The sequence below is a fragment of the Acomys minous genome, assembly GCF_964271855.1.
Source record: "Acomys minous genome assembly, chromosome: 7".
In the NCBI taxonomy this organism is placed as follows: Eukaryota; Metazoa; Chordata; class Mammalia; order Rodentia; family Muridae; genus Acomys; species Acomys minous.
The window spans coordinates 41,218,219-41,241,449 of record NC_140488.1 but is presented as its reverse complement, the minus strand read 5'-3'; the positions used below and the strand labels follow the sequence as shown (position 1 = coordinate 41,241,449).

General features: G+C 37.0%; 1 protein-coding gene and 1 long non-coding RNA gene across 2 annotated transcripts in view; both read left to right on the top strand.

The window, feature by feature from the left end:
• The window catches only part of ALG13 (ALG13 UDP-N-acetylglucosaminyltransferase subunit), a 63,149-nt gene that overhangs the window by 3,416 nt on the left and 36,502 nt on the right, over positions 1 to 23,231 (top strand). The window contains 10 exon segments of the mRNA XM_084788953.1: positions 1,009 to 1,147; positions 12,564 to 12,580; positions 12,583 to 12,633; positions 12,636 to 12,669; positions 12,671 to 12,762; positions 12,765 to 12,922; positions 13,526 to 13,609; positions 14,984 to 15,034; positions 15,823 to 15,869; positions 16,717 to 16,789. Coding sequence (XP_084645079.1) covers positions 1,009 to 1,147; positions 12,564 to 12,580; positions 12,583 to 12,633; positions 12,636 to 12,669; positions 12,671 to 12,762; positions 12,765 to 12,922; positions 13,526 to 13,609; positions 14,984 to 15,034; positions 15,823 to 15,869; positions 16,717 to 16,789 — 746 coding nt within the window.
• On the top strand, positions 1,159 to 5,557 carry LOC311601483. The gene is made up of 2 exons (XR_014780583.1): positions 1,159 to 2,521; positions 4,323 to 5,557. It is a non-coding gene; the product is annotated as an uncharacterized lncRNA (long non-coding RNA).

The window sequence follows — 23,231 nt, the reverse complement described above, 5'->3', positions numbered from 1 at the left end:
CACTATTTTTTAAATAAGATTTATTTTTTAGTTGTCTGTATTTGTATACTCTGGAGTTATAGGCACTTGTGATTTTGACGCAGTCAAACTTAGTACTCTGTAAGAGAGCAGGACATGCTCTTGAATTCTATGCCATCTTTAAGACTTCCACATTATTTTTGAAACTGGGTCTCACTGAACTTGCAGTTCAGCCATTTAGCTCACCTGACAGGTTAATGAGCTCCAGGGATTTGCTTGTCTCCCTCTTACTCTAATTGGTGTTACAGACTGAACTCAGTTTTTTTTTCAGACAGGGTTTTTCTGCTTAGCCTTGGCTGTCTTGGACTCCCTTTGTAGACCAAGCTGACCTCGAACTCAGAGATCCACCTGCCTCTACCTCCTGAGTGCTGGAATTAAAGACGTGCGCCACCATGCCTGGCCCCTGAACTCAGCTTTGATTTAAATCAGAGATTAATGAATCTCTGGTCTTAATGCTTGCAGGGCATAAGCATGCCTTTCTGTCTGTGTTTGGGTAGAAATGAAGCATAGGTGCTCCTTGGTATCAGTTGGGATTTGCTTGTCTCAGGACTCTGTAGGTTGAAACAGGAGGATTCTGTTGAATATTTAAAATAAAAGTGGTAAAAGTTTATTTTTATATAGCCTATGGTAATAAAATTAGACTTTTATATTTATATGTGTGAGTTTAAGGTCAGCCTGTGGTGTGTAGCAAGATTGGTCTGGAGAGTAAGACCTTCTCTTCCCTTTCCTCCAACAAACCTGTTTGTGAGAGAAAAATTAGTTGGTACGGTTTTGTCTTTTTTGCTGTTGATACAGAGTCTGCCTGTGTAACCCACGATCCTCCTGCTTCAGTCTCCCACATGGTGGGATTTGGGGCATGTGCCATTAAACCTCATTTACATTTGTCAATTTGGTTTATACAGTTTTATGGACTAAATTATTCAGGTTTAGAGTAAAAAATATAATTGTGAGAGTATGGTAACTTTAAAAAATTGAATTTATTTTTTGTAGGTGCAGGAAGCTGTTTGGAGAGTCTGGAAAAAGGCAAACCACTTGTGGTAGTTGTAAATGAAAAGTTAATGAACAATCATCAATTTGAATTAGCAAAGCAGTTGCACAAAGAAGGATATCTCTTCTATTGTACTTGCAGGTATACTAGAAACTGATCAGTTGATCTCTTGCCTTAAATTCCTCCCCTGCTGTTATTACCCACCTGCCTACCCTTTTGATTTTTTACCTTTTTTACATTCATCAATTATACTTTGATTTTCCTCTGCTATAACTTCCCATTTGTCTGTAGTTTTGAGTCTGTACTGTGTTGTGTCTTTTCCTGTGTTCATGGCCAACTCTATGTGAATTTATATGTGAATGTGCATATGGGTATGCAGGTTTCCAAGGATTTTAGTTTTGTAGTTTACTATTCAGGTTTTCAGTGTTCAAAGAAGGTATGTGCTTATATTAAGGGATAATTTAGTAATTTTGACAGTTTCATATATGTATATAATGAATATTAGTTGTCATTTAAGGTTTGACTTTTATCCACTGGAAGCTCTAAATTAATTATATTCATTTACATATTCTCTTTTACCTGATGTAAAGTGGGTACTGTTTTAAGTGCTCAGGTTACAGTGGCAAGCATTGCATTTATATTATGTTGATAGAATTTCACATGGTGATCTGAGCTACAAATAAAAAGACAGGTCAAAGTGAGGGGCTGGAGAGATGGCTTAGAGGTTAAGAGCACTGACCGCTTTCCAGAGGTCCTGAGTTCAGTTCACAGCAATCACATGGTGGCTCACAACCATCTATAATGTGATCTGGTACCCCCTTTTCTGGCCTGCAGGTGTACATGCAGGCAGAGCACTGTATACATAATAAATCTTTTTTTTTTTTTTGTTTTTTTGAGACAGGGTTTCTCTGTGTTGTCTTGGCTGTCTTGGACTCTTTTGCCGACCAGGCTGGCCTCGAACTCACAGAGAGCCAAGTGCTGGGATTAAAGGCGTGTGCCACCACGCCCGGCACACATAATAAATCTTAAAAAAACAAACGAACAAAAAACAGGCCCATGTCATAATTTGCATAAGGAAGAATTAGGCCCCAGGAGAGGCTTGAACAAGGACGTGATGTTAGAAGGAAGGTCCTGAATTAGAAGAAGAACCAGATATATGAAGTTTAGAGGCTATAGAGTTTGAGATTATAACAGCGTTAACTTAGAAATGAACTTGGAGTTTGGAATGCTTGAGGAACAGAGAATGTTCATATGGTAGGAGCATAGTGACTAGGGAAGAGTGAGTATAAATCTGGGAGGGCATAGCTCATGTAAGACTTCTAATTTTATTTTATGTTTAACAAGAAGCCACTGAAGCACTTTAAACAAAGGGATCTTTGGAAAGGAATATTGTTTTTTTTAGAAGTGGATTAGTATTCAATAGGAACTGATCAGCATCGCAATAGAAGCTTGAAGAAAAGTGCTGTTTTTCTGTTAGTTCTTCTTTGGGACACTAGAAGCTTGCCAAAGGGCCAGGTCAGTTGAATTTAAAAACTTTTCTAATTTTATATTTTAAAAAAGTAAATAACTTCATAGATTAACTATATGTCTATCTCTTATATTAAGTTAGAACACAATGTTTCTTTGGAATTTTTTCTGTTTCTTTTAGGCATTTGGTATATAATTGTGTGTTCATTAAATATGGAGCACTTGTTATATGCCATGCCTTTTTACATATCTGATATATATATATGTCAGTGAACAAAACTTGATATTCCCAGTGGGAGAAGACAGATTTAATCAATGACTATTCCAGCCATACAATTAATGGTGTGCTCATCTCTATAATGCAGGAAAGGGAATGTAGTTTTGCTACAATGAGTCAGAAGAAAAGCTAGGAAAGGTTCAGCAGTTAATTGGTATCTGCTCTTAGTTAGTTGATAATGTTAAAAGTTTTTTTTTTTTAATTTCATTTTGCTTTTTGAAACAGGGTTTCTCTCTGTAGCCTTGGCTGTCCTTGAACTCACTCTATAGACCAGGTTGGCCTCAAACTCACAGAATGCTGGCATTAAAGACATGGGCCACCACACCTGGCATATACTGTTAAAAGTTGATAACATCACTTTAAAACAGGAACTCATATCTTCCTAACTACTGTATGCAAATTAATATTTCTATGAGCTATTGAAAAGTACTTTCATTCAAAATATGTCAACTTTTTAAAAAAGAGATAGCCTCTATGTAGCCTAGGCTAACCTTGAACTCCTGTGTTTTTGAGATTATAGATAGGTATGGGCCACTGTTCCTAGTTAGCTCTGATTTTTTTTGTTATTGTTATATTATAAAAGAGAAAACATTGATTCTTGTAAAGACATCTTAACTTTCTGTAGGATGAAATAACCTGTATGTCTTCTTTTTGAGAAAAAGATCAAGAAGCATTGACTGTCTTTGGTGTAGCTAATTTATTTTCCCTAAACCTAGGTTGGATGGTGATATGTCTGTTTTAATTTAGTTTCTGAAGTAACAGTTTTATGATGTTGTTTAGAACCTTATTTCCAACATGCATGCCAACCATATATTGATTAATTAGTGAAGAATTCATGAGTTTTCAGTAAATAAATTTTCTCACGGGGCTGTAGAGATGGCTTAGTGGTTAAGGGCACTTGCTCTTCCAAAGGACCCTGGTTCCAGCACCCACATGGCAGCTCACAAAGTGTCTGTAATTACAATTCTAAGGGATTGACACCTTCACACAGACAAACATGGAGGTAAAATACCAATGTATATAAAAATGAACATAAAATTAAAGTAAAGAAGTTTTCTCACAATCTTCATGAATGATGTAGTTTAGTTAGCTTACTTTCATCTCTGATACCTATTGCTTTTGGTTTCATTTATTCTGTTTTCATAAATTTTGTTTTATTTTGTATTTGTGTGGTCCTGGAGAGTATTACAAAGCAGTATAAATATATTTTCCTTGAAATGACATTTCTGAAATACTTCTTTTGACTCAGATAAAAATGTTTGTTTAATTCGTCTTTGTTGGCAAGAATAGTACTAGTGTGCATATCCTCATAATCAAATATATAAAAATTCACAGTTCAGCGCCCAGGCATGGTGGTACACGCCTTTAATCCCAGCACTCAGAAGGCAGCGGCTGTGAGTTCAAGGCCAGCCTGGTCTACAAAGCGAGTCCAGGACAGCCAAGGCTACATAGAGAAACCCTGTCTCGAATAACAAACAAACAAAAATCAGTTTGTTCATCAAATGGTCAACAGACAGATAAGTTGCAGAATTTTCTCTCATGTTACCTGATATTTTTTTTCTTTTGTTTTAGCACGCTTCCTGGGCTGTTACAGTCAATGGATTTATCAACACTGAAATGTTATCCTCCTGGCCAGCCAGAAAAATTTTCTGCATTTTTGGATAAAGTTGTTGGATTACAAAAATAAACTCTCCAAACTTTAAAATACCCATAACTCCAGTTCATGGAATGTGATTAAGTCAAAACAAATTTATAATATGTATTTGTAGAAGAATATAAATTAATATATTTACTACAAAACAATATTATAAAGAATTATGTGGCATAAGCATTGCAGTTTGGTCCAAATCCTAATTTCAGTAAATTTATGAGGTTTCCCTAACTTTGAATATGTAGTGAATCCTTAACTTTGAAAACATAGCTTTCACAGTTTTGTCTTAAAATCTCAAATAGATATCTGATGGTGACGCATGCCTTTGATCCCAGCATTTGGAGGCAGAGGCAGGTGTATCTCTGAGTTCAAGGCCAGCCTGGTCTACAGAGTGAGTTCAGAACAGCCAGGGCTACACAGAGAAACCCTGTGTCCAAAACCCTATCCCAAAACAAAAATGTAAAACCCCAAAAAATTTAAAAAAATTTTAGTAAGAATCATAATTAGATGTTCCTTTGAATAATAAAAAACAATGAAATGCTAACAATGTAGCATTTTTTGGGTGAGAAAACCAGCATTTATAGGTTCATAATCTTAGCTTTTTTTTTATTAAGCAGAAAAAATGAGTTTACTTGTGGAGGCTAATAGTTAATAAAAAAATGATCAAAGTAATTGTTCTATATATAACGTAGGTAAGTTCACCTTTTGAACTTTTTTGATCTTCAAGTGCTGGGATTACAGGCATACACCATGCTTGGTGGTAATATTCCTATAAAATAGAAAAGGGCTGCAGAGATGGCTCAGTGAGTAAAGTACTTGCTGTACAGTGTGAGGACCTGAGTTTGCATCTTCAGAATGAGCATATCAGGCATGGTAGTGTGTATTCAAAATCCCTGTGCCTATGATGAGATGGTAGATGTAGACAGTCCCTGAAAGACGGCTAGGCAGCTTGCTGTTAACAACAGTGAGTGGCAAAAGGAGACCCAATATCAAACAAGGTGAAAAGGATTGAGCCTGGGGTTTTCCTCTTACCTCCACCAGCTCACCATGGCACACATGCCTGTCTTCACACAAATATATACACATATCTAAGTAGAATGTAATAATTTTATCAATACCTTAAAGAACAGAGAATAAACCCAAAAATATAACAGTATGACTTGGTTGTTAATTTTTTTGTGTGTTTTTAATTTTGTGTATGTAGAGACGTGTGTGTGTAAGCCTAGAAGAGAAAGCCTGTCTTGAAAAACCAAAAAAAAAAAAAAAATTGTAAATGTGTGAAATGATCTGATGTATGTAATTACTTAAATGCATGTATTTTAAGTTATAAGAACTCAGCACATGAAATTTATGAGTTTCTCTGTGTATCTTGGCTTTCCTGGACTGTCTCTGTAGACCAGGCTGGCCTCGAACTTAGAGAGATCCATCTACCTACCTCTGCCTCCTCAAGTATTGGGATTAGAGGTGTGTGCCACTGAGCCTAAATTATTTTTTAATTTATATTTTATATATTGGTTTTTCTAGATAGGGTTTCTTTGTTACACAGAGCCCTGGCTGTCCTGGACTCTCTTTATAGACCAGGCTGGCCTCGATCTTCCTGCCTCAGCCTCCCGACTGCTAGGATTAAATGCATGTGCACCATGCCCGTCTCTTATTTCTAAATTTTAAAATAAATTAATTTAGCATCTTTGTAAAAAATGAGACCCCTTTTCACTGTATCCCATGCTGGCCTTGAACTCTTTGTATCTGTTATCTTGTATCCTTTTTGCCTTGAACTCTTTGTATCTGTAATCTTGTATCCTTTTTGCTTTGAACTCTTTGTATCTGTAGTTTTGTATCCTTGCCTTGAACTCTTTGTATCTGTAATCTTATATCCTTCTATGTTGGCCTCCTGAATGCTGGGATTATAGGTGAGAGCTGCTGTGCACAGCTTGGCATTAAAAAAACAGTATTATAATTTCTGACAAATGCATAATATGACCACAGTCTCAGTCAAGAAAACAGTGTCATCATGCAATGCATCCCTTCTAGCCGTGCCTTTGTAGTTAATTTTTCCCTGCAATTCTTTTTTGTTTGTTTTTCGTTTTTTGAGACCATGGTTTTTCTGTGTAGCCTGGCTGTCCTGGTACTCTGTAGGTCCTAGAGATCCACCTTTCTCTGCCTCCCAGGTGCTGGGATTAAAGGTGTGGGCTACCTGCAATTCTTTTTGGTTTTTTGAGACAGGCTTTCTCTGTGTAGCCTTGGCTGTCCTGTATTCACTTTGTAGACCAGGCTGGCCTTGAACTCACAGCGATCCGCCTGCCTCTGCCTCCCGAGTGCTGGGATTAAAGGCGTGCGCCACCATGCCTGGCTATTTTTTAAAATTTTTTTTATTAATTTATTCTTGTTACATCTCAATGGCTATCCCATCCCTTGTATCCTCCAATTCTTCCCTCCCTATTTTCCCCTTATTCCCCTCCCCTATGACTTGATACCCTATGAACATATACAGGGGGAGGAAATCCCCCTCAGGAACAGTCTTTGCAATTCTTAATCCCTCATAACATCATCTATTTTATTCTTTGTTAAAATTGGTCTTTTCCATATTTGTCTTTAAAAATTTTTTTGAGTAGTTGTACTCATGTAGTCCAGGTTGTCCTTGAAGTCAGAGAAATCTGCTTGAGTTGTGGGATTAAAGGTATATGCCACTACACTTGGTTCGTGTTTGTCAGATAAATGTCATACACTATATAGTCTTTTAAATATGTCTTTTTTCACTTAGCATGAGGCTTCTGAAGTTTATTGGTGTTCTTGAATGTATCAACATTTCATTTTTTTGTATTGCTGGCCACTATTATCTGGTTGTATCAGTTCATAAACATAATGCTGAGATTATTTCTAGTTTTGAGGGATCATAACTATGGATAAAGCTATTGTCAACATTCATGAATACATTTATATGTGAACATTTCTCCCAAGTAGCCACCTAAAAGTGGGATTAATAGGTTATATGGTAATTTCTGTGTATAATTTTATAGGAAACTTAAACTAGGTAACAGTGATATTTTATGTTCTCACTAGTAACATATGAGAATTCCAGTTTTCTATTTTTGTCCGTAGTCAGTATTCCTGGTTTAAGTAGATTAAAAAAATAGTCATATTCTAAAATGTATGTATTTCACTAAAAATAGGAAAAATTGGGCAAGAGGTTTGTCATAGTGGTAGAAAGTATGTCTAGCATGCTCAAGGCTCTTGGTGTGATGTTATGTGTGTATGTTTGTGTGGGGTAAACTACGAAAACCAAAACAAAGAACAAACCAAAATGACTGAGAAATATATTAAAAGATGCTTAATATCATGGAACCGTAGGCAACTGCAAATCAAACCCACAATGAAGTTGTACATCCTATCAGAAGGTGGATGATAGTTTTGACACTCCTTCAGTGATAACAGCTTTACTACATGACTCAACACAAAAGAACTGAAAATATATGTTCATGCAAAAACTTATATATGAATGTAATAGGATTCCTAATAGTGGAAAGTGGAAACAATCAAGTTTCTATTAACTAATAAACAGAGAAGTTATGGTTTGAAATGGATTGAAATACTGATATATATGACAATGTTGTTGGATGTTGATTGAAAAACTAAGCTGGGCATGGTAGAGCATGCCTTTAATCCCAGCACACTGGGAGGGAGAGGCAGGTGGATCACTGAATTTGAGGACAGCCTTTACTACAAAGTGAGTCCAGGATAGCCAACCCTACACAGAGAAACCCTGTCTCGAAAAGAAGAAAAGAAAAACTTTATGGTAAATAAAAGATTTATATTTATTTGACATATCTATAATAGGTAAATCTATAGGTCTGCCAGATTAGTAGTTGCCTGGGATTGCTGAGATAGGATAATTATAGAGATGGGTATATATAAAACAGAGCTTCATTTTCAAATAATGAAAGTTCAAATTGTGATGGATGCATAACTGAATATATGAAAAATCATTTGAATTCTGCCCTTAAAATGGATGTTAGAAATTAACCAGTTTTTAAAGAAGATACAATTTGGCAGCATTTTTGAGGCAGAGGAAGGCGGATTACTGAGCTCTAGGCCAACCTGGTCCACAAATTGAGTTCCAGGACAGTCTGAGCTATGTAGAGAAATGCTGTCTCAGAGAGAGAAGGGAAGGGAGGGAGGGGGAAAGGGAGGGGGAGAGAGGGAGAGAGAGAGAAGAGGGGAGGGAGGGAGGAAAAGAAAGAATAATTTATTTTAGTGAAACCAACTAGGAACTTTTCAGATGTTTATCTGAAATATTGTTTCTTGCCAATGCCTGTTTCCACTACAGCCCCAGATAACTACTAATATTGATTTCTATCTAGATTGGCCATTTTGGCATATTTCATATAAACAGGCCTGTGTTTTGGAATCACTTTCATTTGGCTTTTTTAGGGCTAGATTTTCCACACCCTTGTTCACACTTAATATTATAGCCATTCCAGTAGGTGTGTAATTGTTTTATCGTGATTTTAATTTGCATTTTTCTAATTGCTAATTACACCGAACATCTTCTAACTACTTATTAGCCATTTTTACCCCCTTCCTATTTTTTTGACAGAGACTCTAGCCCAGGCTGGCCTCAAACCCCGTTTAATAGAGAATAATTTTTTTGTTTTTTCGAAACAGGGTTTCCCTGTGTAGCCTTGACTGTCCTAGACTTGCTTTGTAGACCAGGCTGGCCTCAAACTCACAGCAGTCCACCTGCTTCTGCCTCCCAAGTGCTGGGATCAAAGGGGAGCTCCACCTTAAACAGTCTGATCCTCTTAAAGCTAGCTCCCAAAGCTGGGATATTGACATACAATACAAGCATTCTGCCAACTTAACTACATTGATAGCACTCCAAATCATCCTAAAATATTTTGCTGATTTTAAAAACTGGAGTATTTATTGCTGACTTTATCCTTGTAGTGGAGACTGGTCTGAAACTCACTATGTACCTTCCAGTGCTGAACTTCTGAAAATCTTGCCTCTATCACCCAAGAGCTGAGATTATTGACTTGACAATAACATGACTGTTATTGACATGACAGATTTACATGGTGCTGAGGACTGAACTCAGGTTCTCTGGCATGTTAGGCAAGCACTGTATCAGCCTAGCTACATCCAGTACATTTTTAATATGTATTTTCACCACAATTTTGTCTTAGATTTGAGATACAGATGTGTTTATACCCTGCTTAACTTGGATTGTCACCCAGCTAACAACTTCATTTGTAGAGCAAAGATTTATTTTGTAAAAGTCCCATCTGTATGCTTTTTAACAACTTGGTCTTGAGTATTTTTTTTCTTAAAACATTTTTAAGAACTTTGATTTCCAAATATTTGTAGTTCAGAAGCTAAACTATACAACACAAAGGGCACAGGGAGGCTCCCTTGCAGCTTTTCTCTTGCTGCCTTAACCTCCTTGAGAGGCTGATGGTATAAGGGTAAATACAGAAGCTTTTAGTCAACATTTAGGTATGAAATTCAGTTCTAGGGCTAATTTTTGCATCATGAATGGTCAATTCTTACACTATTCGATATACTTTATTGCAGTATTTATTGTATTGCCTTTATTCATTTATCAGAAATTGACCTTTTTATATCTGTTTGTTTTTCAATTATGTACTTTTCTTTCTCTTAAGGATTTTTCTCATCTTTGTTTCTAGGATTTTTCTCATCTTTGTTTTTAAGTTTCGCTTATACTCTTATGGTCTTCCTGGCCCTTTCCCTTTCAGTTTTCTCAAATGGAAGTTTATGAATAGTATTTGTTAAAGTTTTTGTGCCCATGTTTAGTGTGATTTTTTTTGTTTGTTTTTTTGTGTTTTTTTTTCAACATAGGGTTTTTCTGTATAGCCTTTGGCTGCCCTGGATTCTATTGTAGACCAGGCTGGCCTGGAACTCACAGAGTACTGGGATTACAGGCACGTGTGCCACCATGCCTGGCTAACTATGTTTAGTTTAAAGTTCAGTAGATGTAAGGAATTTGTATTTGTCTTTATTTGTAGACTATTACAAAAATGAATCGACTTTTAAAAAATTATTTATTTGCATTGTTGTTTTTGCCTACATGTGTGTCTGTGAGTGGGTGTTGAATCTTCTGGAACCTGAGTTACAGACAGTTGTGAGCTGCAATGTGGGTGCTGGGAATTTAACTCAGGACCTCTGGAAGAACAGCTGTCTCTCCAGCCTGTATGAATTTTTAAATTTTGTAATTTAATTGTAACCCTTAATTAGTCATTCTTAGTGAATTAGTGATCACCAAACACTACACTAGTTCAGAACTTTTATAAAAGTCATAACTCCTGTATTATTTCTTAGAAAAGAAACAAGGTGGGCTGGGTGTAGTGACACATGCCTTTAATCCCAGCGCTTGGAAGGCAGAGAGGCAGGCGGATCACTGAGTTCGAGGCCAGCCTGGTCTACAAAGTGAGTCCAGGACAGCCAAGACTACACAGAGAATCTCAAAAAAAAAAAAAAAAAAAAAAAAAAAAAAGTCTAGGTTTTATTCCTTATCTACCATGATTTTATTTAAGTTACAAGTGATGATCCATGTTTTCCTATAGACAGCAGGCATACAAGAATAATTTTGATAGCTGCTCTAATTTGCAATGTCTCTGAAGTCAAGTTTTTTAATTTAGAATATATTGTTTTTTTTGTAATCGAACCCATGTAGATAAAACCTTCTATGTTTAATTTAGTGTAACTATTGTGCAAATAGAAAAATACAAGTTTAACATCTAGACATAGGAAAACCAAGCTTTAGATTTATTTATTCATTTATTTGTGGCGCTGGTGTTGAATCTAGTGTATAAGAACCTACTGTACAGGCTTTATCACTGAGCTGTATATTCCTAGAACTTATTTTTTAACACCTTGAATAAAAAGAGGGTTGTATTTTGGAATTTAAATAAAAGCAGGATACTTGATGCCAGGATGAAATAATAGAAGGCCCCCCTCCCTCAAGATTCAGAGCAGTTTTTTGGCAAATTACACTAATAACATATTAAAACCATGTCAGTAATGTGCCATCAATTTTTTTTTTTGTTTCTCTGTGTGTAGCCTTGGCTGTCCTGGACTCTCTTTGTAGACAGTCTCTGTTTCCCTAAGTTCTGGGATTAAAGACGTGTGCCACCACTGCCCAGTGAATTTTTTTAAAGATTGATTTATGAGTGCTCTGTCTGCATGTACACCTGTAAGCCACCATGTGATTGTTGGGAATTGAACTCAGAACCTTTGAAAGGGCAGTGCTCTTAATCACTGAGCCATCTCCAGCCGTCATGCCATCAAATCTTAAATGTACATTTTGAAAGTTTTTTGTAAGATATTTCATGTTATTTCCTTTGTTTGCACGTTTTAAAGATTTATTTTTATTTTTAATGGGTGTGCACACTGTGCTTGTGAGTGCAGATGCTCATGAATACCAGAGGACTTACAGCTGGTTGAGACCCACTTGACATTGGTGAGGGGAACTGATGGTTAGTCCTTTGCAGCATGTACTTTTAACTGCTGAGTGATCTCTAGCTTAGTGTTTTCACTTAAATACTTCTCCCTGTTTTTATTAATACTATGCAGTAACTTGACATTCCTCAAGAATTATATTGGTGGATTTATTTTCCATGGTCCTAGTAGACAGTTTTTATCTAGAATTAAATGAGTTGACTTTATTCCCATACTTGAAATAGTCAAGCAGTTAATTGCTTGGGAATTTTTACTTGCAACCTTTGTTCCAACAGATGGAGGTCCTGCCCTTTTCCTTTGTCTTTTAAAAAAGATGTTCTTAATACTAAAGCTGTTTCCACACTCCCACTTCCCTGAAAATCTGGAGGGCACCTGAAGGGCAGAAACTATTTGTGGAAATTCTGGGTGTGATCTTAAAGTGTATTGTGGATTGGCTGTGTGTGTGTTTTTTTTTTTTAAGTAGGCTGTTTTTTTACACAGGTGAGTCTCTTTGTAATCTTTGCAGCCTCCTGAAGTAGCTTCCCTGAGCTCTTTAGATTCTTGAGAGTTCAGCTGCTTTGTCACTTTAATGGCTTGAGCTGATTTTGTAGTCCCACCTTTCTGTAACTGTTTACCTTACTCCTCCCTTGTCTACTCAAGTTTCTTATTCTTTGGAGCATCTGCACTTCCTTTTTGTTTTTCCACAGGGTCCTGTCTTGTCCTGCACCAGTCAGCCTCTTGCTTGTGCTTCTGGGAAGTGCCAAGATTCTGCAGCCCTGCCTCAACTTCCTTCTGCCTAGACCTTGAGCTGCTTCGGATACCTGCCTTCACAAGTTCCAGCATTTGTCTCCACTGCCTATCTTCCCTGCGTTCTGTGTTTTCCTCCTTTTGATCCCTCTGTTCCCTTCTCTTCATCCCATGCACAATGCATAAAGGATGGAAAAAGTACTGCGGCCAGAAGTCTTTGAATGAGGCAACAATGGATGAATATTTAGGCAGTTTAGGGCTGTTTCGAAAGGTGATTGCCAAGGATGCCTCTTGCCTCTTTCGGGCTATTTCCGAGCAGGTAAATATAAGCATGACAAATGGATAATGTCTTGTTTGTAAGTTTTTAGGGTGTGATGTGGCATGGTCCAGTAGCTCATTCTGTAGAATACTGAAAGAAATGGAAACTATTTATTTTTTTTATTTCTTTGTGAAAATATCCAGGCCTTCCTGAAAAGTACAGATTGAAATACTGTGCTGTTGCTGATTAGAGCAAATACTCTTCTGCTGTGGCTATTTTTCTTCTTTTAATAGTCAGTTTGTAAAGGGTGAGGGGTAAATTAATGTGAGGCTAACATAAAAGTTGAAAAGAATCTCAGTCCTTTGTAAGCATGCCCTGCTCCATCTTTGTTTTATGTATAAGAAAAAGGTTTAGAGCTTGTATCCTTATGGAGGTGTAAATTCAGGACAGAATCTTTTACCCTCAATCTCACTAAAGATGATCACTTTTAAGATAAGGAGGCATGGCTTCTTCGACTTGGTCTAAGATCAGGTGTAGTAGCAGATGAACTTAATTTCTCTTTTTCCAACATGTGTTCCAGATTAGGAATGTCTAATTCATAGTCTTAATTTAGAAGCTTATATTTCAAATGAAAAGAGAGTGAGCTAGTCTTTTCTTTTATAGTTGTTTTACAGCCAGATCCATCACTTACACATCAGGAGAGTTTGTGTCTCATATATGAAGGAAAATCAACAAGACTTTGAGTCTGTAAGTAAAATATTTACACTGAAGAGAGTTGTTGGTAATGTATATGGTAAGTGTGCAAAAAAAATTTAGTACCTAGTACAAAAACTGGATTGTCATACATTCAATTTTTTCCATAATAACTTTTTAATTCTCAGCTGACTTCCTAGAGCTAGCATGCTTTTGTACCTCTTCCCCAAATGGAATTATTTTTATAATGATTAAAAACTAAGGCTTACCTGTTGGTGCAGTCATGTAATCCAGCACTGATCTCTTTATCTCTGTACTCTGGATGCCAAGTAAGTAGAATTCTGAATGCAGCCAGGCCAGAAAAACAGTGACTAAAAGAAGTGACAACCTGAGTCTTTCTCACTTGTTCCTGTACAATGAAAATTCCCAAGACTATAACATTTATATTTTGACCACAGTTTTGTATTGTTTATGCCACTTTTCTCAACAGATTTGACTCTACTAATATTAGGAAATGTCCAATTTTAACCTACACTCAGTTATTCTCAGCCAGCTTGAATTGTCTTGTAAAACTCAATTATAAGGAAATGTTAGTCGTAATATGACAAATTGTGAAAATTGAAACTCCCACTATCGTTGACTTTTTGAGACAGGGTTTCTCTGTATAGCCTTGGCTGTCCTGGACTTGCTTGTTAGACCAGGCTGGCCTGGAAAGCAATAGTGAATTTCCCTCTGCCTCCTTAGTGGTGGGATTAAAGATGTGTGCCACTGCCCCTGTTTATGGTTGACTTTAAAAATAACCTTTACAGATCAGCTTTGTACACATCCAGTAGCCTCATTTTTGTTAAGTGACGTTTTATCAATGTCTGATTGTAAGTGAGCCCTTTCATGTGACTTTTCACTACTGCTCTTTTTTTAAATTTTAGTTTTCTCAACAGTGAATTATAAAACACTGTAAATGCTTCTTTAAACCGTGTTGATTGTTGATTATAATTTCCTCCACACCTGGGAGAAATACCGTTCCTAACTGAAGTGCAAGACCATGATCTAGTGCAGTATATCTCAGCTGTTTTGTGCATAGACTTAACACTGGAACTTTTGTTAAATTGTGCATTCTGATGCAGTAGGTTGCTGAAGAGGCCTCAGATTTCTGCAATTTAAACAAACTTGTAAATTAAGGGTGCTGTTGCTTCCTGGACCACATTTTGGCTAACAATAGATGTGTAAAACACACTGTTAGATGCTTGATCTTCCTTCCCCTCAGGGAAAAGTTTATACTGCGTTTATTGCGGCCTTTTCAGAAGAAACTGAAAGAAATACCAACTAAATAAAAGAAAAATTCCTTTAGATGGTGATAACTGTAGAATATAATCACATTGCAAAATATGCTGTGTATTTGGCTAAGTCAAATTTGTTTTATTTTTGTAGTATGTGGAGGGATCTTTTGAGAAATATCTGGAACGTTTGGGAGATCCTAAGGTAAGTTCAAATATGAGGATGTCATCTTTTCATAGTTGTTTGAAATAGTTACCTAAATGTCCTCCTAAGTCTATAATAAATCAAAACTGTGTTGAGTGAAATAATTATTGTATAAGAGGCAATGGCCTGTTTTGCTTTGAATATTGAAAATTGTGTTTACAGTTTCTGTGACCTGCTTAGAGTACACACTGCTTTGGGAAAGGACAGTGTTGGGACACACTAAAGCCTTCTCACTTTAATGGGAATGATGGGTGATAATATTGCTGAGGTTTTATTATTTTTAAAAATTAAAATTTTCCCAATTGGTAGTTATTTTTCTGTGTGGGAGTAAGATCCATAATAATTTAGACATTTTTGCCGAGTATGGTAGCACACACCTTTAAATCCCAGCACTTGGGAGGCAGAGGCAGGTAGATCACTGTGATTTCAAGGCCAGCCTGGTCTACAAAGCAAGTCCAGGACAGCCAAGGCTATACAAAAGGGGAAACCCTGTCTCGGAAACCACCCCCCAAAGACATTTTTAATTGATACTATTAATTGGTTTTTATTTAGATAAATAAACATAAAAATTTACTAAATATCCTGCTACCTTTTTAAAAATAGTAGTTAAACTTGTATCTTTTAAAATTGTGTAGTTATTACTTAATAGCTAAGAAAAGCTTTGGGTTCATTATTTTGAGTTATTTATATTATTGAGTAGCAATCTTAATTTGTTGATATTATTGTTGAAGTTGTAAACAGTACTTAATAGTCCTGAAATGTTTTTCAAACTGTGTATTTATATTTAGGAGACTGCTGGCCAACTGGAACTAAGAGCTCTTTCTCTAATTTATAGGTAAGTTGTATCAAAGAGAATGCCAAGGGGAGAATGAAAGAGGAAATAGGGGCTGGAGAGGTGGCTCAGAGGTTAAGAGCACTGACTGCTCTTCTAAAGGTCCTGAGTTCAATTCCCAGCAACCACATGGTGGCTCACAACCATCTATAATGTGATCTGGTGCCCTCTTCTGGTCTGCAAATGTACATTCAGGCAGAACACTGTATACATAATAAGTAAATCTTTTAAAAAAATAAATAAATAAAAAAGAAAGAGGAAATATATGAATATGAGTAGGACTGGTTAAATTTGATAGTTTATCAACTGATGTTAAATTGAAAAGGCTTGTGCAAAATCTATTTGATAACAGTTCTCGGGTGAAGAGCCTTATTACTAATTCTGCAAATTTGGGTCTGTTTGAAAGGAAGATTAAAAGGAAGCCAGGTGAGTTGAGACATGACTATAGTACTAGCACTGAGCAGGGACACTGAGACAAGACACTTGAGTTCAAGACTATACTTTAGGATGCACAAGATTCTGTTTCTAGACAAACTAAGAGACTGGAAATGCTGAACTGCTATTATTTCCTGTAGGATATCAGGATAGCTATCTTTTAAAACTTCCTAAATACTTAACTTATTTTTTATATGTTTTCATCAGGGCAATGTCATTTCTAATGTAAAAGTGGAGCAAAAGTTTTTAGACACCTCAGTAGAATGATCCTTCAAATGATCACATATTTTGATATTATAATGTGGGGATATTAAGAAAAGTTTTAAAATGACACTTTTTGCTCTTACAGTTGTTACAGCTATCTTATGTGTATACTAAATCTCTTCCCACCTACCTTTGATTTCTATCTATGTAGTCGAGATTTCATTCTTTATCGGTATCCTGGAAAGCCACCAACTCATGTCACAGATAATGGCTTTGAAGACAAGGTAAGAAAATGAATGTTGACTAGAAATTGAATGATGCTGCTGGCTTACCACAATATTTAGAAATAATCCTTTTGACTTAATTAGTGACATAGTAAACTTAGTGTTGAAGCCCAGTGCAGTAGTACTGTTGTGCTACTGAGACACATAATCTATTGTCTGACTAGTAATAGTGAAGCCTGCAACCTTTTTCTCTCTAGCCTGTCATTCTCATTGGTAGTAGCTCCCTTTGTAAGCACATTTTTCTTGTCACCTGGTAGTGACTCATCAGAAAACTAAGTCCCTCAAGTATCAAGGGCAGTTTTTTTTTTTATGGAATACCCTATATGCAAAACCATGGAAGCAAGAGACCTTTTGGGAACGTAATTAGTTGAATGTAGAAATGTGGTACAGAGACATACACTATAGTTGTAGAATGAAGGGTGGAACAGGCCTTACTGAAAATTTGGCTTGCCATTGTATAGAATACTACACTAAAGCTTTTTCTGATGTTAAAAATTTCAAACATACAGATAAAAGAATTTTATAAGGATGCATCCACATGCTGTCGACACTTAGAATCTCTTAACATTTTGGTTATCTATTTTAATGTCTATACATCCCTTTAGACATTCACTAATCCATTTTTAAAAATCTTGTTTAAAGTAAATTTTGGACATCAGTGCACCTACCTCTTAATACTAATTTAAAAATGTTTAAGCAAGAGTGTGTCATAATCAAAATTGTTTGAGGAAAAAGCACATTCTTGTTTATATTTGAGCAGTTGCAATCTTCAGGTGAGATTTGGATATTCAGGTTGTTACAAGGGATCTTTAAACCTTCTATTTTCCTTCCTATTCTTGATTCTGAAGTTCTTAGAGAATAGTTTATAGAACAATATTGTAAATATCTGTATACACACCATGTAGTAGTTCCTACATTTGTCCAGTTCTTTTTAAAACGAGTTTTGTCCGTGTAGATACTAAGATAGTTAAGGGGGAAAGTTAATCCTTTTTGGGGGGTGAGATTTGAGACAGTTTCTGTGTGTGTAGACTTGGCTGTCCTGGACTCACATTGTAGATCAGGCTTAACTCAAAGTCACAGAGATCCTCTTGCCTCTGCCTCCCTGAGTGCTGGGATTATGCGCCTGCACCACCACACCTGACATAATTAATTATTTCTATGACTGTCTTCTGTCTCCATAAAACCCTAGAAGAAAAAGATTTCATTAATCATGTACTGGTATCCTCAAAGTCCAGAAAAGAACTTGTTAATGCTACAGGTATCCCTTTCCCCTACCCCACTCCTTCATGATTTCTTTTTTCTGCTCATGGTCCCCTTTCTATTTTTATGACATACACATGTATACAAATTGAAATCCAGATTCTGCATCTGAGAGTAAATTTGTTTTTTCCTTTGCAGTCTTGCTTATTGTGCCTAAATTAACAACCTTCAGTCACATATATTTTCTTGGAAATGCCATGATTTTATTATGGCCACATATTCTTTATCTATTTTATCTATTGGTAGATGTTTAGACTGGGTCAATTTCTTAATTCTTGTCAGTAGTGTAGCAGTAAACGTTGATGTACAAATATTTCTATAATATAATTACTTAGAGTCTTTGGGTATACGCACAGGAATGATACAGCTGATTGATTGAGCCATTCTGGTTTTAGTTTTTTGAGGAAGCTGCACACTGATTTTTATAGTATTTGTACTAGTTTACATTCCCACTAGTAGTGTATGGAGTTTCCTCTTTCTAGTTACCTTTGCCAGTGTATTTTTTTAATTAATTTATTCAGATTACATCTAAATTTTTATCCCCTTGCTTGTCTCCTCCCGTTCCTCCCTCCCTCCCTCTTTCACCCTGTTCCCATCCCCTAGGTCTCTGACAGAAGGGAGCCTCCTCCCTTACCATATGGACACAGGCTATTAAGTCTCATCTTGGTAGCCTGCCTATTCTTTCTCTTGAGTGCTACCAGGCCTCCCCACCAAGGGGAAGTGGTCAAATATGGGGCACCAGAGTTCATGTCAGAGTCAGTCCCTACTCTCTCTATGACTATGGATAATATCCTGTCCCTAGGCTATATCTGAGTAGAGGTTCAATATTTACTGCATGTGTTGTCTTTGGTTGGTGCAGTTGCTTGAGCAGACCGCCCCCTGGGTCCAGATCTACCCATCATGATGTTCTTCTTGTAGGTTTCTAGGACCCTTTGGATTTTGTTGTTTGCTTTTTAAGTTTTAAAATTTTTATCATGTGTATGTGTCAGTATATGTGTTCAGATGTGTTTGTGGCTACACGCTACACTTACCAAAGTCTTTGCGATGGGCAAAAGTTGATCTTAGGAGTCTTCCTGTTTAAACCCTATTTTTAAAAAAAGATTAAAAAAAATTTAAAAGATGTACTTATTTTTTATTATGTATATAGTGCTCTGCCTGCATGTACACCTGCAGGCCAGAAGAGGGCATGGGACCTCGTTATAGATGGTTGTGAGCCACCATGTGGTTTCTGGGAATTGAACTTATCACCTGGAAGAGCAGTCAGTGCTCTTCTGCTGAGCCATCTCTCCAGCCCTAAAAAAATATTTTTAATTGTATAATGTGTATGTGTCAGTGATGTTAGTTCCCCCGGAGCAGCTGGAGTTGCAGGTGGTTGTAAGTGGCTTGATGTTGGTGCCGAACTGAACTCAGGTCCTTTACAACAAAGATAAATGCTGTTTACCACTGAGCCTTATTTTAGCCCACTGCACCTCATTTTTTTGAGAGAGGATCTCTTATGAAACCTGAAGGTTGTCTTTTCAGCCAGAGTGATTCACCATTGGGCTTCTGGAACCCATCTATCACTGTCTCTGAAAATTGGGTTTATAGACTTACGTTTCTGTGCAAGCTTTCATATAAGTAGAGATTTGATCTTAGGTACACATCTATGCCCAACAAACAGTGTACCCATGGAGTCATCTCTTCATCTCTTTTTTGTTTTCTTGTAGTTTTTTTTTGAGACAAGGGTTTCTCTGTGTAGCCTTGGCCCTTCTAGACTCACTCTGTAGACCACGCTGGCCTCGAACTCTCAGAGATCTGCTTGCCTTTGCCTCCTGAGTGCTGGGATTAAAGGTGTATTATATCACCATCGGCCGGCTGGGGTTTTTTTTTTTTTTTTGATATTTATTCTGATTGATGTGAGATGGAGCCTCAAACCCATTTTAATTTGTATTTATCTGGTATTTATGGATGTTAAACATACTAAAATATTTTATGGGCCAAGTAAAAGTTCTTTTTTTGAGATAGTATTTCTCTATGTGTGCCCTGTAGCCCTGGCTGTCCTGGAACTTTCTCTGTAGACCAGGCTGACCTTGAACTCACAGAGATCCACCTGCTTCGGCCTCTCAAGTGCTGGCATTAAAGGCATGTGTAACCATGCCTGGCCAAGTTGAAGCTTTTTAATTTAATGTCATTTACTTGTAAATTACTGAGGTTATTTCCTGTGTTCTTAGAGTTTTTTTCCCCCAGAAAGTATTTGCCTACGCCTGCATCTTGAAATTTTCTCTACAACTTTGAAAGTTTGGGGTCTTAAATTAGGGTCTCTTTTTTGGGTTGCCTTTTTAAAGAAATCTAGATTCATTCCCGTTTATGTGATACATGAGCTTGTCTATTTTCCCCCAGCACTGTTGGTTTAAGAGGCTATCTTTTCCAGTATGTTTTTTTAACACATTAACACAGACAATACTGTATACATAATAAATAAATCTTAAAAAAAATGATGGGGCAATTTCATTTCTAGTTCTATATCCTTTTGGGCTGGAGAGATGGCTCAGTGGTTAAGAGCGCCGCCTGTTCTTCCAAAGGTCCTGAGTTCAATTCCCAGCAACCACATGGTGGTTCACAACCACCTGTAACGTAACATGATGTGATGCCCTCTTCTGGCCTGCGGGTGTGCGTGCAGGCAGAACATGTATACATAAATAATAAATAAATAAATCTTTAAAAAATTTTGTTAGTTGTAGCTTTGTGGATTTATTTCTGTGTCTTCATTGAATTGCATGTCTGTCTTTGTGTCAATACCATATAATTTCTGTTATGGCTCAGTATTATAGTTTGAGACCAGGAATTGTGGGTATGATTGAGAATCTAGCTATTCAGGCACTCTACCATTGACTTACTCACTGCCACCCCACCCCCAACACTTTGTTTTTCCTAAAACAATTAAGTTTAGGCTCCTCTCCTAAAATTTTTTATTCATTTTTGTGGTTTATGGTTGCAAATCCATCATACATGGTATGCAAATATTGTACATTTCAGCTATAACTTTAGCCCTAGACTATACTTGAACTGCTTAAGTTTTCAAAAATGATCTTTATTAGAATTGGACTAACTTATTTAGGTTTTCTGTTTTTTGTTTTGTTTTTTGAGATAGATTCTTTCTATGTAACCCTGGCTGTCCTGGAACTCGCTATGTAGACCAGATTGGGCTTTTTATCATAGAGACTCACTTGCCTCTGCTGCCTGAGCGCAAAATTTATTATTATTATCATCATCATCATCATCATCATCATCATCATCATTATGTGGTATATATATTTGTGAGTGCAAGTGTGTGTGTGTGTGTATGTATGTGTATGTGTGTGTGTTTTGTGGGGTGTATGGCCTTAGAGGGTCTGATGGCTACTATAGAGATTCAGTTCTTTTTCTCTACTGTAGGTCCCAGGGATTAAACTTTTACATTGCCAGGTTGCCTCTATAAGCATCTTTACCCTCTGAGTCATCTCACATGCCCCATAAGTTTTTTCTTCTAATTTATTTCTTTTGTTTTTTTAAAGGTAGAGTCTCACATATCTCAGATTGACTACATAATTGAGGATGACTGTAAAAATGATTTTATTCTTCTGCCTCAATTGTGATCTGGGAGGTTTACTACCTCCTTCTCCTAACCTAGGCCTAGTCCTGGAAGCTTCTAGGCTCAGTACAATATAATCTAAGCCTAGAATGGCTTGACTCTGAGACTTAACTGTTTAATAAGCTCTCCCTTTTTCCTTTTTGAGCTTTGGGATGGCTGGTTCAACTCAGCTGTCGGTCTCAAACTCTTCTCCCAGGTGACTTATTTAAACTGGCTTCTCTATGAGTGTGGTGGCGCATGCCTTTAATCCCACCAGCGCTGAGAGGCAGAGGGAGGTGGATCTCTGTGAGTTCGAGGCCAGCCTGGTCTACAAAGTGAGTCCAGGATAGCCAAGGCTACAAAGTAACCCTGTCTCAAAAAAAAATGTCTTTTCTCTCAGCCTGGAATTGCTCTGCTTAGCCTCAAACTAACTCAGCAATCTGTTCTAATCTTCTGGCTTCTTATTTTCTGGCTCATTGCATCTTCACTTGAGTTCTCTTTCTGCAACCTATCTCTATTACTGTCTTGGTAAGACTGCCTCCTCTTCGTAAAACTGCCTCTTAAGTAGCTTCTCTTTCCTTTCCCTCTTCCTGAGAGTTGGAGTTGGACGTATCTTATTCTGTCAAATCTTCTCTGATTTTGTCACTTTTTCTGCCACTCAATTAGGCATCGCTTTCAAACATGGGTGCTTCCTTCTGCAAACTAACTTTACTTTTCATTTGGAATTAAAGGCATGTGTCATCACATCTGCACCTAAGCTTTTCTTTACGTGATACTTGCTCTATTACCAGGCTGGCCTTGAACTCAAATCTACTTGCCTCTCTCTCTCCTGGATTACAGGCATGTTTGTATTCCAGCCAGATCTCACAGATCTATCTTTGGAAGTGATCTCTTGCCAGCCTAATCACATAGACCTAGAAGGTCTTTGGATGTGATTTCTTGCTGGAACAGCCATATTCTGAATCAGATGATCTTGAACTTCTGATTTTCTTGCCCTTACCTCACACCTTCTAGGAGTATAGGTATGTACTGATTGAATGACATTCCTACTCCTGCAAGTGGGTATTATTAATGAACCTTTCAAGATAGAACTAAGAGTATACCTTATTTTGCTGCTCTTATCAAAATGTAACTTTTTGCCATTATAATGCAAAAATTAGAATCTTCTTTCTATTGTAACAGCTAATGAACCATCAAGTTTTGATTATGTGGGTTCCTTTACTCCTTAATGGCTTCCAATTATTTATCTTCTTAGTTGGAAATTCCAGTAGATTAAAGTACAAAGGACTTCTGCTAATAACCCTTATTAAGGGGCTGGAGAGATGCCCTGGAGGTTAAGAGTGCTGGCTATTTTTCCAAAGGTCCAGAGTTCAATTCCAAGCAACCACATGGTGGCTCACAACCATCTATAATGAGATCTGACGCCCTCTTCTGGTGTTTAGGTGTACATGTAGGCAGGACACTGTATACATAATAAATAAAATAAATCTTAAAAAAGAAACAAACCCTCTTAATACCCTCTCTGGTTAGTGACCCATATTCATAATTCTTTATTGTCACATTAGCTTGATACTTGCCAGCAGTACCCTGAAA